The sequence below is a fragment of the Carlito syrichta genome, unplaced genomic scaffold (genome assembly GCF_000164805.1).
Source record: "Carlito syrichta isolate Samal-C Ts95f unplaced genomic scaffold, Tarsius_syrichta-2.0.1 Scaffold308804, whole genome shotgun sequence".
In the NCBI taxonomy this organism is placed as follows: domain Eukaryota; kingdom Metazoa; phylum Chordata; class Mammalia; order Primates; family Tarsiidae; genus Carlito; species Carlito syrichta.
Genome location: NW_007252900.1, coordinates 183,579 through 200,674, shown reverse-complemented (window position 1 = coordinate 200,674; position 17,096 = coordinate 183,579). Strand labels below are relative to the sequence as shown.

The window sequence follows — 17,096 nt, the reverse complement described above, 5'->3', positions numbered from 1 at the left end:
AGTGCTCTCCCTTCTCATCAGCACAGGAGCCTTGTCACGTTTTCTTGCCCGTTTGAAAATGGAGGAAGAGCCGTTGAACACGCTGGGGAATCACGTGCAAAATCAGTAACTTACACAGACGGTGTCCTTACCGCTAGACAGAGGCCGGAGAGTTATTACACCCCTTCTACCTCTCAAGGGCAGGATGGGCTGGGAAAGAGAAGTGGGAGGCGAGGAAAAGGGATCAGAGCCATTATACATTTTTGTTTGTGAAAAGGAAAAATTGTGAACTCCCAGAACCCGCTACTTCGCCCGCCAAGCCTTTGGCTCCTGCCGCCGCAGCAGCCCTCGGCGCGGGTCCCAGCCCTAGGCCCGCCACGGCTCGCGGCAAAGCTTGGCGCCCCAGTGCGCGCCTCGGCCGCAGAGTGCGGGCGGCCGCGGGGCGGGGCCGCGAGCCCAGAGACGGCGATTGAGCCGCGCCGGCGCCGGCGCCGGGGAATACCTTCCGGGCTCTGACGTCACCGCAGCGGCGACCAATGGAAAGCCGGCGAGGGGGATTCCCGCTCAAGCTGCCGCCCTGCCGGCTTTTAAAATGGTACTCTGGGGAGCACGCTTTGGGAGCGGTGGGAGGAGTTGGGGGGAAATGGAGGAAAGCGGTGAGATAGAATGGTCCTGGGGGACGAGACTCTAAGGATTTGAAGAGTAGGTGCCAAGACTGGCTTAGCGAAGAACACCGGAGGCGGTCGAGGAGAGGCCAAACTCCAGGTAGGGCAAAAAGGCAGCGGAAGATGGAGTGGAAACTGGAGCGCACCGCCCCGCGGAGAGTCCGCACCGAAGAAGCGATGCTGTGGGTGAGTAACGCCCTTTTCTTTGTTCGCCCCGGCTCTCTAAGGGGTTTCTTGCCAAAGGCACCGTGCGTCATACCTGTTTAGGGCCAAGAGATGCTACAAAACTCTACACCCTGGTCGTAATTTTGAGTTGTGTTCTTAGTTTTGTTCTGGTGGTACCTAGTTGCTTAAAAAAAAAAAAAAAAAAGTGAAGGTAGTAGCAAAGGATCTAGAGAAAGTCCACACCTGACATGATTTTTCTAAATAGTTTTTCTCTCAATATGTCATCTGTGTTTTCAAAGGAGAGTATCATGCGGGTGCTTGCCAAAGACATGAAGCAGAAGAGAAGTCAAGGGTCCCCCAAGGTGAGTGTCCAGTGCTTGCTCTCTAGCTTAACTCTGATCTTGGACAAACTAACTCTTGCTAAAGAAGGTGTTTGTAGGAAGTATGACCTGGTCTGAAACATGGGAGTTAAAAAAAGAAATCAAGCCGGGCTCGGTGGCTCAGCCTGTAATCCCGCGCCTTGAGAGGCTGAGGTGAGTAAATTGCCTGAGCCCGCGGGTTCGAGACCCGCCTGGGCAACTTGGCGAGACCTCATCTCTACAACAAATCAAAAAAATTAGCCGGGCGTGGTAGCGCGCGCCTGTAGTTCCAGCTACTCGGAAGGCTGAGGCGGAAGGATCGCCGGAGCCCAGCAGGTCGAGGCTGCGGTGGCCGGGAGCGGCCACTGCACTCCAGTCTGGGCGACAGAGTGAGATTCCAACTCAAAAAAAAAAAAAAACAAAACCAATCTCTGTCACTAAATACAGGATCTGATTACATGCTAAAAAATAAATTCTTAAAGATCCTTGAAGATCTCGAACAAATAACAGTAATCACATGTACCTGGATAGAGCTTTTTCGTTTTTACCTCAACAGCGAAGGATGAAGCTTGGATGTGTCAGATAGGCAGTGCATTGCTAGCTGGCTGTTATAATTTTATTTTAACAGTTGCTAGTTGCACTTCCCTCGGTTGCATTCAGACGCAAGCCTCCCAAAGAAATGGAAATGGTGCCATCTTGTGTACAAAGAGGATAAGTGGCATAACCCTCGGGTCTTACATTCACAATTTAAAAGTTCATCCGGTTAGGCATTACTTTTTCTCCTTGAGAGACCAGACCCAGTGGTCTTTAGTGTCTCTTGTAATCAGTGTAAAGATAAACTAACCTAAAGATTTAAAAATTTTTTCTTTACATACACAGCTCTCATATGTTTTAACTATCTCATTATCACCTCTTACTATGCTTCTCTCTAGGCTAAATAGTTCACCTTCTTTTAGACTTTACTCATAGATTCTAGTTTCAAATCCATCACTATTTTTATATTTTCTAAATCTTCTATAAATGTATCTATATTCAAGTGGTGACACCCAACACCAAACACATAACCGCATTTTCAGAATTCAGTAACTAATGTAATTTATAGTGGGAGAAAACTAATGACATTAAAGCTTTTAAAGTCCTTAAATACTTTAATATTGATTTTTTTCCTCCCAAACTTTGCTGCAGTCCCACCTCATGTGCAGTTTATGTATTATCATGACTCCTAGATATTTCAGTTCCTAATATAGACAACTTACTTTTTGGTAAGTAAATTTAAGTAATTTGAAAAACTATAGTTGAGTAGCTTTAAAAATGCATTTTTTACTACAATAACATATCTTCATTATCCAAGCTGTTAATTTGGATAACTTAAGTGTAAGTATTCTGAAAGTTTTTCTTTTTAAGTTAAAAAAAAAAAAACTTTTATATTTTTGACTTGATTCAAGCAAATGTTGATTTTTTTTCCCTTATAGTTTTGGAGTACAAGTTTTGTCTATACATTTTCTTTATTGTGACCTTTAAGATTAAAGTTCTGCCACTGTGTTTCATATTACAAATTTAGCCTCGGTGACTTCATGGACTATGAAAATCAGCAATGACCTGAGTCAGGTAGGCAGTGAATTGTTAGCTGGCTGCTTGGGTCAAGTCAGCAGCCACAATTACCCTGCCACTTGCTTCTGGACAAATTCCTCTTGTTAACGAAACGCATTACCTGTGTGTGATAGGTTGGCAGTGTATTGTTAGCTGGTTGAATATGTGAATAGCATCAGCTAACATGCAACTGCTATCTTATTGCATGTACAGTGAACATCAGAGCATAACTGAATCTGTAACTATTGTGTGTATGTATTTTTTGCTATGAAGCAGGGAACGAACCATAAGTTACTACTGCAATTCAGTTACTCAATTGTAACACAACAGACAGCTTTAAGTAATACTGTTACTTAAAAATGTCAAGTAATATTTTTGGAACCTCGGGTAGACAGTGTTAAAGTACTTGTGAAATTATGTACTTATTTTTTAAATATAAGATTTAGAATATAATGACAGTTTTGAACAGAAAGCCTAGAATGTTTCCCCAAATTTTCAACTAAGTCTTTGGTATTCTTTCTGGGCCATCAGTTTCTTAGTATGACAGTAGAGTAGGTCTTTGTAACCTACTCTATGTGCCTATGTGTGTATGTCAGCTGAAGGGAGAATTGAGGTAATTTCTAGATGAGTTAGTTAGCTAAAAATTTTCACTTGAAATATCAAGAACCTTGGGGAAGTTGTTTTTTTTTTTGGTGGGGATGGGTTGAATCGTTTGTAAGATTTGCTGCAATTCTTCATTTCATTTTCTGTGAAATTACAGGCTCATAAAATGTTTGGAAGAGAGCATGAAATCTAACTTGTGAGATGGAAGAACTGACCATACAATATAACTTAAAATATTTTCTCATACCCTTGGAGGCCATTTTGACCCATGGAGCAGTGTCACATACTGCTGGCTCCCAGACATGTAATATCCTCATGTGGACATTTGCAGCCACTTAGTGGAAATGACTTTGATAGTCTGGTCAGTTAGTTATATCCTAAATGAGACGTGAGAAATGTATAACCCACTCTACTATATTGGATTATAAGCTGTTGGTAAAATAATTTTTATGCTTACCTTATTTAAATTTAAACATTTCTAGATTGTGGGTTAAATAGATACCTATAATTTGATTCTTATACAATTACTGCTTTCAAATCTCATCCTTTTTTGTTGTTGCCCAATGTTATTCCATTATTGTTTAAGTATACCTTTCATGTAAATAGTTTTAATTTTTTTGAGGTTAAATTTAAAACATGTTATTTTCTATAGAAAGTCACCTGTTGATAAAAATAAAACCTACTAAATTTAGAAGGCTTGGCCTTTGTGTTTTATTTTAACTAAAGAGCAAGACATAAAACACAAACATTTATAGTCAATAAACAGAATACATATTTAAAGCTATTTTTTAGTCCCATATTATTGAGATGATGAGATGAGGGAGGGAATGGAAAGAAATAAAAATGTTAAAGAGATGAATGCATAAGGAGGAAAATGAAGATATAAATTCAAAAAGAAAATGTTTTCATAGGAAGGAAAGGGAAAGAAAGGGATACACACTGGGGAGTCAAGGGACAAGCAGAGGAGAAAGTGATTGAAAAAAGAGAAGGAGTGAGGCTCTGTTGGTGCAGTTTTTTTCTCCCAGGTGTTTTCTCTTGGGGCAGCCACTAGGCTGTTCACTGGTGCCGGGAATGTACCCACTTCCAGTCACTGTCCACTGAATGGCTTCCTAATTCCTTGCTGCAATTTGTTCTGTCCAGAAGAGACTGTCCACTCTGCAAGGTACAGCACTGACAGGTCACGGGAAGGAGGGGAGGAAGAGTGGGAAGAAGGGTGATGGATTAGTTTCTAGGCATAACAGTTATTAGAATTTTATTATTCCATGGGAAAGGTGAAATCAAGCTGGGGACTAAGTGTGAACAGAGCATCCTCATGACAGCACCACCCCAACAGGTCATTTTATTTTAAAGGAACACCATGAATTAACATATTTTGTACAGGAACCACTCAACACTTCAGGTCATGCAAGGCGGTCTTTTGGAACACAGCTAATATTTTTAAAGAAAATAAATACAGAAACAAAGTTTTTGTTTTTCATCTTGAACTTCCGAGGCTTCCTTCCTTCTTTTGGAGTATTTTCCTATTTGAGATTATCCGCAGGCAATTCAGTTAGGTTATTAGATTTTAATGTGATTAGGCAGTATACTGTTAGCAGTTTTTCATAATTCAGAAACTGAATATACTTCCACATTTTTATATAACTGCCAAAATAATATATTTATAATAAAAATAAAGAGTATATATGATATGTTTTTGCTCCATATTTTTCTCTTTGGGAATCCTAATAATACTCTGATCAAGTTCAATTTTTAAGAATTTGGGTGTGCTAGAGACAGCTCGTATTGGCTTGTGAGAACCAATTTTTAAGTGTTCAGAAATGTAGCAAGCTAGTTATTAAACCATGGTAGACTGAAATTGGCCATACAGGAGCATTTACATAGAAATTGACAAATGGTAGATACATGTTAGGATTCCTCTTCTAGAGAGTCTGTTGTTAAACATTTACCAGTGAACATTATATATATGCTACATATATCCTGCAATGATTAAGAATTATATGTGCGTACATATGTACATACTATAGATACACCATAATTATTAAACACTTTCAAAACTGAGTGCAACTTTCAGGGTACATTTCAGGCAAATTCACATATATTCCCATCTTCGACACTCTCTGTCGTTGCTTGAGACAATCAAGAGTGTCAAGTGTTCCTCTCCACCCACCAAACAAACCAGACCAAACTTAAGTCAGTGAATTACTTACCACAGTTAAAATGCAATGGATTTTGCCCCTTTCCTTTGCCATGAGGACAACAGCCCTGTATCCTTTTATGTGATGCCTGACATTTTTCTGTTATACTCCTTAGTCCAGGCATCCTACAGCAGTCTACGTCTCAGACTTACTTTTTGATGCAGACAAAATTCCAGAAAGATAGCCCAATTCAACAAAGTTTCAACTTTTCCTCTGTGTGTCCTTTCTTTTCAACCTTTTCGACTTTTCCTCTGTGTCCGGCAGTATTCCTATGAGACATGTGAGTTATGGGTAGTGGCACAGCAGCAAATGGCCCCACTCCCTCTTTCAGCACACACATAGCCTCTGTTACAGATCCTTGAATGGACACAAGAATTTCCTCTCTTTCCAATCAATACATGTGACATACTTTCAAATCCCTACTTGCTCTGCCTACCCAAAGGCAAGGGGAGAGAATCCAGCCCTTACGATAGTAGAGATTATAGGTTGAATACGGCGGCAACCAGAGTAGGAGAGATAGATATAAGTGAAGAAATCTACTTTATCTGGCGTTGGACACACTTTCAAATCCCTAGCTGCTTGCTCTGCATACCCAAAGGCAAGGGGAGAGAGAATCCAGCCCTTACAATAGTAGAGATTGTAGGTTGAATACGGCGGCAACCAGAGTAGGAGAGATATTAGTGAAGAAATCCACTTTATTTGACTTTGGAGAGAACTAGTGACTCAAGGCAGGATAGTCATCTGCACTGGGGCAGCCTGGTAGTCCCCCTAGTGGGTCTCTATTACCATCCATCTGGCAGTGAGGGGTCTCTGTTGCTTGTGGTGCCAGCATATGCAGTTCTCCCCACACCTCCAAGGTGGGCACATAAAAACACCCCAGCACCACTGCACTGTTATGAGCTCATGGAAGGCCTAAGTGGGGATATATGGCAGGAGAGCTCTGAAGCAACACTTGGAGAGGCTGCCCTGAGCAAAATTTTGCTTAGAGGCCTGGAATTCAAATTGCTAAAATAGGCTCTGGAGCAAAATTGCAAAAGACAGATAGGCTTGTTAGGTGACTTCTGATTTTGTTTGTTTGGTTTTTTGTTTTGCCAACAATCCAGATTATTTCTAATTTCTTTCTTTTCTTTCTTTTTTTTTTTTTTTGAGTTGGAGTCTCACTCTGTGGCCCAGACTGGAGTGCAGTGGTCGCTCCCGGCCACCGCAGCCTCGACCTGCTGGACTCCGGCGATCCTTCCACCTCAGCCTTCCAAGTAGCCAGAATTACAGGCATGCGCTACCACGCCCGGCTGATTTTTTGATTTATTGTAGAGATGAGGTCTCGCCGCCCAGGCGGGTCTCAAACCCGCGAACTCAGGCAATCCACTCACCTCAGTGTCCCAAAGGCGCGGGATTACAGACTGAGCCACCGAGCCCGGCTTTCTAATTTCTTTCTTGATCACTTAAAACACCTTGGTAAATATGGCCATTGACTTTTAGAGTCAGAAGGAGCTCTTTGCTCCATCTGACTGACCCTGGCTCAATTTACAGGTGAGAAAACCGAAGTTAACATAGTTAAGAGACCAAAGTCATGCAGTTGGTGAGAGGTAGAAGCAGGCTTGCTGACACGCTAATCTGGCATTCTTGAGGCTATCTCTGTAAATCCACAACCTCTGATGGAAACGCTACCTCCTCCTCCACCTCCACCAGTTATCTTACTAAATACCCTCATAGTTGGGTGGTTGGATATACACTTTGAGGCAGAAGGTGGTTTCAGAAATATCTTTGGTTTTCTAAGAACTTTAGTCCAAACACTTATGCAGAACTATATACTGAGGTGACATTACTGAATTCACCATTAAAAAAACTTCACTTTTATCTATTAGGTCAGAATTTGGGAGTCAAGTCACAGGCTATTTAAATTGGGTGTTCTTCCTTCTTAGGTAAATTTATATATTTCCACATTTTTTGACCCACCTTTCTGTTTAATTCTTTTATACAATGAATATGTATTTTATGGGGCAATAATTTATCTTCCTCAACTTGGCAGGTTTTTTGTTGTCTGACAAAATGTAAAGGTCATGACTTTGGGAGAAAAGCTATATTGTGGCTCTACCATAATGTATAGTGATCGCTGATCTACATTTGAACTTGTGTGATTGCAGTCACCCCCTTTTTTACATTAGAGTTTTGACTAGTTGGAGGTAATTTGTATGATTTCAGCTATCAGAATAAAAAAATTAGCTGGGTGTGGTAGTGCTTGCCTGTAATCCCAGCTACTTGGGAGACTGAGATGGGAGGATCACTCAAGTCCAGGAGACTGAGGCTGCAGTGAGCTGGGATCATACCTCTGCACTTTAGCCAGGGTGACAGAGTGAGACCCTGCCTCAAAAATAAATAAATAAATAACAGAATGATGCCGTGTCAGATTCTTTTCAAATGCCTAATTTGGTGTGAATATATAAATAATCAAAATCAACCTATAAGGAATCAAGCTAAATGATCTTATACTCATGTCCTTTTTCCTACATTTGGGATTTTCACTCAAAAAAGACTGACTCAACTGGTAATATTATAATTAGGGCATTTAAGTTGCTTCTAAAAAAATAACGGAGAGAAAAATGTCAAAAATGATGATGGCTTTTTCAAATGTTATGATAATGTCTTTTATAAATGACTATTTGGCCAGATAGCATAAAAACACTGGGAATCTGTGCTTAGAAAGAAAAGAAACAAACAAAATCCTGTATACAAAACAAATATATATAAGGATTTGGAGGTATGTATATATAGTTTCCATTTTCAACGTTTATTTGTATTTTATTACATCAATGATTAGTTACTCCAAAAATTTCAATCACACAAGTGTGCTTGAATCCAAACAGTGGTCTGGTCTAATGTGTTGCCATTTTCATCAAGTACAATCCTAGAAAATGTCAAGTTGAACAATAAGATATTAAAGCACATTGATCACTGTGTATTCTGGATTCTTCACTATTGTCAAATGGAAGTATTTACTATATTTCATTTTGATTCTTTGGCTACTTTTTATTTTTGCTTTGGGCAACACCACTGTCTTGGGGACATTCATTACCACTGACCAGCAAGATAACATTAAAAAAAAAATCATCCTTCACTGCCACATTTAATTCTTAGAATATTTAAAATGAGACCAAACCCTCATAGAGATATCGGATCATTCCATTGCATTAGAATGGCTCAATGGCATTTTCATAGATCCTCTTTCTTTTTTATAATCATTTGTCTAACCAGAGCTGCTATGTCAGGCCTGATGACTTCAGTGGGCTCCTCTGGCCTCCAGAACTTCACAACTTGACCTTCAGGGTTTACCAGATACTTCCAAAAATTCCACCTTGGTTCTTTCTTTGAAGAATCTAAAATATTCAGAACACATTTTCATGAGCATCATTTTATTCTTTGTCAAGATTTCCATTCTCATTAGCATCTACATAAGTGACAAGTCGTGTCAGGTTCTAGAATTGTCATAATATAGAAAATAAAACAAAACAAAGCAAATCACCGAAACAAAGCAAAACTCAAGGTTTCAGTAACCAGATTTCAAAATATTTGATGACTTCACTGATGAATCTATTGATCTAGCATCATGAAATGAAACAGTTGTTTATTTTAGATTTGTTCACCTAAATAATAAAAATGTTACTTAGTCACCAGTTCAAAACTTTCAGTTTCTTAACATTTGTAGAGATAAAATGATGTCCTAAAGGTTCTTGGTAATGGGAATGTACGAATTGGTTTTCATATTAAATATATCAGTTAAAGAATTGTTTCATATTACATAGCTGAAAATGGTAGTAAATTCTAAACAATCACCTCATTTTGAGAAATTATGATGTCCTTTTGATAAATTTTAATTTGTGTAAGAAATATATGTATTTTTTCTGTTTATATCACTCAGGATTTATGTTCATATTATTGACTAACATGAGAAAGAAATAATTACAACTAAAATTTATTAAGTGTTTGTGCTCAAGTATCTGGCTTCTATAATTGAGAAATGATGAGTTCAAGGGCATGTGCTCTGGCTTTTCTTTCCTCAGTGTATCCCCAAAATAAAAGAAAAAGACCTCGCTATGGTTGCTATTCATAGTGTTGTGTTATTTCAGTTTTTCCTAGAGATGAATAAATATAATGTTTTTTCAAAGATTCTGATTTCACACTTAATGTAAAATATTATAGAGCATCATTATTTAGTTTGTTGGATTGGAAGCTTGATTGCCTGACTGAGGTCATGGTTTTAGCAAAACTCGAATGATCTACAGTGAAAATAGGCCTGAAGATATAATCAGAATGAGTTAGATGAGAGAACATTAGCTTAATGCCATTTATTTATTTATTTTTGAGACAGGGTCTCTCTCTGTCACCCAGGGTAAAGTGCAGTAGTGTGATCCTAGCTCACTGCAGCCTCAATCTCCTGAATTTGAGTGATCCTCCCACCTCAGCCTCCCAAATAGCTGGGATTACAGGCAAGTGCGACCACACCCAGCTAAATTTTTGATTATTTTGTAGAAGTGAGGTCTCACTATGTTGCCCCGACCAGTCTTGAACTCCTGGGCTCAAGAGATCTTCCCATCTTGGCCTCCCAAAATGCTGGGATTACAGGCATGAGCTTCCATGCCTGGCCTTTAATGTCCTTTAGAATAGCGTCTAGCATACAGTTAGTGGTGTATAAATACATTATTTTTATTTTTTTTTATTGAACATATTTTTTATTTTAAAATTGTGGGGTGCAGTTAAGGGTTAGGTATACAAATATGCATCGTTCAGGCACCCTTGTTGGTAAGGGGTGTCCCCGCCTTCCCCAGACAGATATTGACTACCATTAATCCCATATTTTTATTTTTAACACGCTTAATCCTTTAAACAATCTTAGGAGGTAGGTACTATTGATAACCTCATTTTACAAATGAGGAAACAGGCACACAGAAGTTAAGTGGTGTGCCTGAAGCCACACAGCAAAAACAACAGCAGGGGTTTGAACCTAGTTAGTCTAAAGCCAAAGCCTATACTGTCACCACACCACACCACCATTATGCTAACTGGTTTTGGCAAACCTTTAAATAGATTTCTGTAGCTAGCTTAATTGTAGAGATAGCCTAATGCTACTGCCTTCTGAAAAAAATCAAGTGATACTGTTCTGAATTTTAGCAAAAACTTGGTAAACCAAGATATTCATTCTTGAGAATATTATCTCAGATAAAAAAAGGCAACATAAAATTAACTACAAAGATATGTTTACCTAATAATTCTCATCAGTCGTGAGAGATGTGCAGCTTTAATAATGGGGGGGGGCATTTCCCCAAATGCTAGTTAAATGAGAGAAGAATTGAGATATTTTGGGAAAATATCTTGGCCCCATTCTAAGTAAATTCTTCAGAAAGATGGTCATAAGGAATAAAATACAATGGAGTAGAATTTTTTTTTGCCTTCTAAGAAGCTAAAACATTGATTTCTGGGAAGTACAATTCTAGAAATTTATAAAGGATGAGATTCTGGCTCTTTGAATGTTTTCTAAAGCTTTTCCAATATATTGTTTCACATGTATGGTCTTAGTATGTTTAAAACGAAAAGCAATTAAAAACATTATACTGGTGAGGCAAGGTGGATATTTACCAACAAGAAATCTAAATGCAGGTTCTGCGTCAGATCCTAGAATCTTAATCTTGTGGAAGATGGGGAATGTTACTCCGTAGTTTTTTCTTGCAAAAGATTCTACTTCCTTGCTTGGGCGGGGCTCCGATTCTCCAAACTGATTGCAGGGAAAAGCCAACACGCTGAAGTGGGATGGTCCAAACTCTCTGTGCAGTTCCTTCAGTGCTAAGTAATTTCTGTCTGTGAGTTGGCAGTCACTAGCCACGTTTACAACTAGTGAAACCTCCCGGAAAAAGAAAAAAACCCAACCGGAAAGTGAAGCAGAAGATTAAAAAAAAATCCTGCAAGTAGTTAAAAAATCCTAAACCATTTTGGGGGCTATATAACCTCTGATAGATGGTTATTTTGTATTTTTAGACATACCCAATTTTATTGAATATCATAACCTGGATGCATAAGTTAAGACTCTGAAATATTACTGCCATTAAAAAGCATTAGGTGCTCATGAAAGTTTATTTTTAATAATAATAATATCATTGATAGAATGCTTTTAAACATTTAGATTATAGAGTACTTTTATTGATAAATATTACCATATTCATGTTATTAACAATAAACATTTTCTAAACAACTTAAAGTATCAATCCAGCACAAAAGTTAAAGCATTTTTAAGAAAGCAAATAAGATAACCAGAACTTGTCAGTTAGAAGTACATAACCTATCAGAACTGTGATAACTAAAGCGAGGTACTGATACCATTACTTTGAAGACTAAATTCTAACTTGTGACCATGTAATAGCAAAAAATAGATTTTATTGAGAGAATAACCAAAGATATGGAAAAACAATAACGATAAAAATCAGAAGATACAACTTACTTTGCCTTTAAACTTTTCCAGAGAAACGTTTCTTCCTTTTGCATCCTTCACTTCAAAGGCATAAAAGCTGTTTATTTTAGGTTTTAGGAATTTTAGTTGTAGAAGAAATAGCATCACTGTACATAGAACCATAGACAGCAAAACTGCAAATACCTTTGCTTTGGGCCCTGAGCATTTTAATGGGTAAGCTGTGAGAGGCTCCATTTTGGATGAATCCAGGGGGAAGTCTCAGCATTCTGGAATTCAAGGAGGAGCTGAAACTTGAAACCGGCTTAGTTTAACGGAAAAGGAGGAAGGACAGACTAGCTCCTTTCACTGCTAAGGGATAAAAAGACCCTTCTCAGTGGGGAATGGAGCTCCTGAATGAAACAAGGACTTCTACAGAATTTCAATATATTTGCGATGCAATTTCAATTTTTGCTAGAAAAATCTTTGGTAACTTTTTAACACCCTTCCTACAAAGCAAAGATTTCACCAGAAGATGGTGCTCTTGTAACTTGCAAGCTATGTTATAAAGCGCTCACTACCATGGTAAGCATCTAGTAAGCTTATCGAGCAAGTGGTTGGAAGTAGAAGATTATGATATCCAGGAATAGTTTGAATGTAGATAAAATGTGACCTATTCCTCTGATGTATGACCTGAAAGAATTTGGTATTATATGTATGGATTAAACATACTATATGAGTTCAAGGAAATATCTGAAAAGACTATTTGCCCTGAGTTCTACTATCAAATGCCAGGTGAATATAGTAAAAATAAATAGGTGAAAAACAATGAAGGTTAAATACCCCTACTCTATCATAAAGCTAATTATAGTCCAGAGTTTCCCAAACTTCTATTTTTTAGTTATTTTTATTTTTGTAGAGATAGGATGTGGCTATGTTGTCCAGGTTGGTCTTAAACTGTTGGCCTCAAGCATCCTCTCGCCTTGGCAGTGTTCTACAAATTTCTGATCATAAATACCAGCAAGCAGTGCACTTTACAACATAACCCAGTACACACACACACACACACACACACACACACACACACACACAGCTGAGAAACAATACTTCTCTTTGAACTACGACACATCTCCAGTGTTGCATTTTTATTTTTATTATTATTATTTTTTTGAATTGGAGTCTTACTCTGTTGCCCAGGCTGGAGTGCAGTGGCATACTCACGGACATCACAGCCTTGACCTCCTAGGCACAGGTGATCCTTCTGCCTCAGCCTTCCAAGTAGCCGGAACTACAGGCACATGCCATCATGTTTGGCTAATTTTTTTTATTTGTTGTAGAGATGAGGTCTTACCACGTTGCCCAGGCTGATCTTGAACCCGCGGCTCAGGCAGTCCTCTCACCTTGGCCTCTCAAAGCTCTGGGATTATAGGCGTGAGACCGCACCCGGCCTTATTGTTGCATTTTTAAACATCCTGGTTCTGATCCATGAAAATGATTTAATGATTCACCAATGGGCTGTAACCTGTAGATGGAAAAATATTGAATTCCATAATAAAGCAGCAATTTAACAGTTAAATAAGGTAATTCTAAAAAATATAAAAATAAAAACCCATACCCCATCTCTACTTGGGTACAACATCTAATTACTTTTTAATCTTTGTTTTTCTCACTGGCTGTTGCCTGCCTGCAAGAGGCATAACTATGCTGCTGCTAAAGGTCATGGATTTTAGGGATAGGTATGGAGGGGCCATTGGGCTGCATATCCTAAAATCCACGGTTCCTTTAAGTTGCCTTGGAATCTGCCCTGATTAAGGCCCACAGCAGGTTCTGAATCAAGGTGCTTTGTTCCACTCGGGCCTGACCTTCCGCCATGGTGTGTTTTGGAAACAGCAGGCAATGAGCCGAGAGGTTTATGAAGGCCCTTCCCATCACTATTAGCTTGTGTAGCCTTAGAGGAGATGCTCAGGGAACTTCCCTGCTCTTCTGGTGCCTGCTCTTTGGTGTGTGTTTGGGGTGGTCATAGCATAGGCATGTAAAACCTGTGAGAGAAACCACTCGATTCCCACTCTTGTGGCTTGATAGAAGAAATGATTATGCAGAAATCACTCCCTTTTCAACATAAGTTCTGGTAATGAACAAAAATGTACACAAAATGTGTACAAAATGTAGTGTGACTTCCTAACTGATAATTTCCCTTTGTTGTTCTCTGGCTGAGTTGTTTAAAAAGCCAAAGTTCCTGTGTTTACACACACAGACTGTTAAGCTACTTAAACTCCCTGGCCGTGCTCTCCACGTGGGATCCTGGGACCTGCAGCATTGCCATCACCTGGCACTTGTTAGAAATGCAGCATCTCAGGCCCTTCCTTAGACTTCCCGAATCAGAATCTGCATTTTTACAAGATCCCCTCGTGACTCATGTGCACATTGAAGTCTGAGAACCTTTAGACTTCAATCTTTTTTTTTGGTTTCAGAGCAACAAGTGTCTTTGGTTTTCCTTCATCTTCCATAGTGGATGTGTTTCATGTCTTCGTGAATACACTAGATGCTTTAACTAATTCCTCAGGCTATCCAAGTCAACACCTCGGGAACTTACATTTGAAAAATTAATTCATAGAGCACCTGCTATAATCTGAACCATGTAAACCCATCCCATTATAACTTGAGATCGGCAGACAGAGTTATTATCACTGGGAGGGGTGTTGACTGACTACTCCTCAGGCAGGGCCCCATGGGGTGATATTATTTGGGTAAAATAATTATGGTAGTTTCTTTCTTTTTCTTTTTTTTTGATTTGGAGTCTCACTCTGTCACCGAGACTGGAGTGCAGCTGCAGGCTCCCGGCCACCGCAGCCTCGACCTGCTGGGTTCCAGCGATCCTTCCACCTTAGCCTTCCGAGCAGCTGGAATTACAGGCGTGCGCTACCATGCCCGGCTGATTTTTGATTTATTGTAGAGATGAGGTCTCGCCAAGTTGCCCGGGTAGGTCTCGAACCCGCGGACTCAGGCAATCCACTCACCTCAGCCTTCCAAGGTGCGGGATTACAGGCTGAGCCACCGAGCCCGGCTCTTTCTTTTTCTTTTCTTGTTTTGAGTTGAGTCTCACTTTGTCGACCAGGTTGGAATGCAGTGGCATGCTCACGGCCACCCCAGCGTTGACCTGCCATGCTCCTGCGATCCTTCCCGTCCTCAGCCTTCCAAGTAGCCGGAACTACAGGCGCGTGTTACCATGCCCAGCTAATTTTTGATTTATTGTAGAGACGAGAGCTCGCCAAGTTGCCCAGGCTGGTCTTGAACTTGTGGGCTCAGGCATTCCCCTCACGTTGGCCTCCCAAAGTGCTGGGATTACAGGCTGAGCCACGGAGCCCCGCCAATTATGATAGTTTCTAAGCCATTGTTTTACAAGTACAGAAACTCACATCAAGTGATTCGGAGCTGAATGGACTTGAAAAGGCCAAAATTATGTTGTATAAACTTGCATTTAATTACAACAAGCCAGTTTTTATAACCAGAAATAAAACAATTATACAGGCCTAATGATCAGGTTGGTTTAACCAGAAAATTTGCTATATATGATCACTACTTTGGAAGCTTAAGTGTATGTCTTTTGTCAAGAATGAAATCAGAGCCTGTTTGTTGATGTAATGTTTCTAAAGCTGAAGAGCTCAAAACAAAGCATGATACACAAATTTCTCTCTCTCTCTTTCTCTCTTTTATCCGAGTTGGGGTCTCACTCTGTCATCCAGGCTGGAGTGCAGTGACAAGATCATGGCCCACTGAAGCCTTGACCTCCTGGGCATAAGGGATCTTCCCACCTTAGCCTCCCAAGTAGCTGGGACTACAGGCGGGCACCACGCCCAGCTAATTTTTTTCTTTTCTTTTTTCTGTGGAGACAAGGTCTTGCTATGTTGTCTAGGCTGGTCTTGGACTCCTGGGCTCAAGCAGTCCTCTTGCCTTGGCCTGCCAAAGTGCTAGGATTACAGACGTGAGCTACCGTACCCGGCCCATAAATTTCTATACAGGGCCATTAACCACACTTTCAAGACAACAGTTTGAAGAAGTCTTGTCCTGGGCAGTGTTGGATGAACACAGACAGATTTTGGTCTTTGCACACTACTTCTTGGTTCTTTGGCAGAGTTGTCTTTCTCTGTACACATTTTGATGTCATCATCTCTCAGCCTTCTGGAGCCCTGTCATCATTGATTCCATGTTTTGTCTATACTAAGACTGTTCTCAGACATAAATAAATCAAAATTGCAGATTTCTCTGCACAGGAGGTAGTATGCTAGAAAAACCACCAACCGTCTCACTGTTTCAGTAGACAAAGGGAGGCTTCCTAAAGAAGGAGAAGAGATCTGTGAGTTGAAGATCAAGGCCAGGGAAAACTAAACTACTGGGTCAAGAATAGGATGAAGAAATTGACTCAGCTGTGAACCAACTCAGGCATTGTAGAGTTGACAAATACAGTGCAAGTGAAGGATCCAATCTCATGCAAATTTAAATCAGTTATGGAGATATGAGAACATACATGAAACACACAAGAATTATAACCAGCCAATAACCGAGTGCTAAATAAATGGCATGTTTCTAAAAAATTTTATACTGTGGCATAGTCTCCTTTAGTATATACATTATTTTATTCATAATAATTCTTTGAAGTAGGAAGACATTATCTCAGTCAAGATCACAGAACTAGTGAAGGAACAACTGAGAACAGAGTTTAGGACTTTCCACTCCATAACCAAAGTGATTTCAACTGCATGAAACCATTTCTCTGTAATAGATAAATATGTTTACTGAGAAGAAAACATGGTAGGTGAGATTGCTGTAGCACTCTGATGGAGGGCTTTTATTCATCAGGAAGACATTTAGTTTTCTAAGAAGTCACTGTAAGGGTCTAGAGAGGAAAGGGAGTGGCAAACACCACCAAAAAAGCTTGTCCATATGTACTTAAGTTATTCAGAAAGGGTCACAGATATCTACAGAGCAACAAGTCAAGACAGCAGACGAAGAGTTTTAGTGAAGGCAGCCTTGGTCAGTGCAATAGAAGAAAAGGGGTAGATGCCAAAGATGCCCTGGGATCCCCTGTGGCAGGATAAAGGATAATGCT

General features: G+C 39.8%; 2 protein-coding genes across 7 annotated transcripts in view; one reads left to right on the top strand and one right to left on the bottom strand.

Annotated features, from left to right (window-relative positions):
• The first annotated feature begins 727 nt into the window (after nt 1-727).
• CDC20B (cell division cycle 20B) overlaps nt 728-17,096 on the top strand; it is a 53,471-nt gene continuing 37,102 nt past the window's right edge. For 2 of the 3 annotated variants that reach the window (XM_008065781.1, XM_008065780.1), the window contains exons 1-2: nt 768-830; nt 1,109-1,171. In XM_008065781.1, the coding sequence (XP_008063972.1) occupies nt 768-830; nt 1,109-1,171 (126 nt within the window). Of the gene's footprint in view, nt 831-1,108; nt 1,172-17,096 lie in introns of all 3 variants that reach the window. The other variant, XM_008065779.1, reaches the window with a different exon arrangement.
• Nucleotides 8,302-12,271, bottom strand: GPX8 (glutathione peroxidase 8 (putative)). Of its 4 annotated transcripts, none has more exons than XM_008065778.2 (3): nt 12,044-12,271; nt 11,188-11,449; nt 8,302-8,930 (listed from the first exon to the last, which is right to left on the bottom strand). In XM_008065778.2, exons 1-3 carry the CDS (start codon nt 12,245-12,247, stop codon nt 8,767-8,769), a joined length of 630 nt encoding a protein of 209 aa, XP_008063969.1. In that variant the 5' UTR covers nt 12,248-12,271; the 3' UTR covers nt 8,302-8,766. The 4 variants fall into 4 exon arrangements, with proteins under 4 accessions (XP_008063969.1, XP_021572068.1, XP_021572069.1 ...); XM_021716393.1 differs by having other exon boundaries at nt 12,197-12,264; XM_021716394.1 differs by having other exon boundaries at nt 11,188-11,323; nt 12,197-12,247.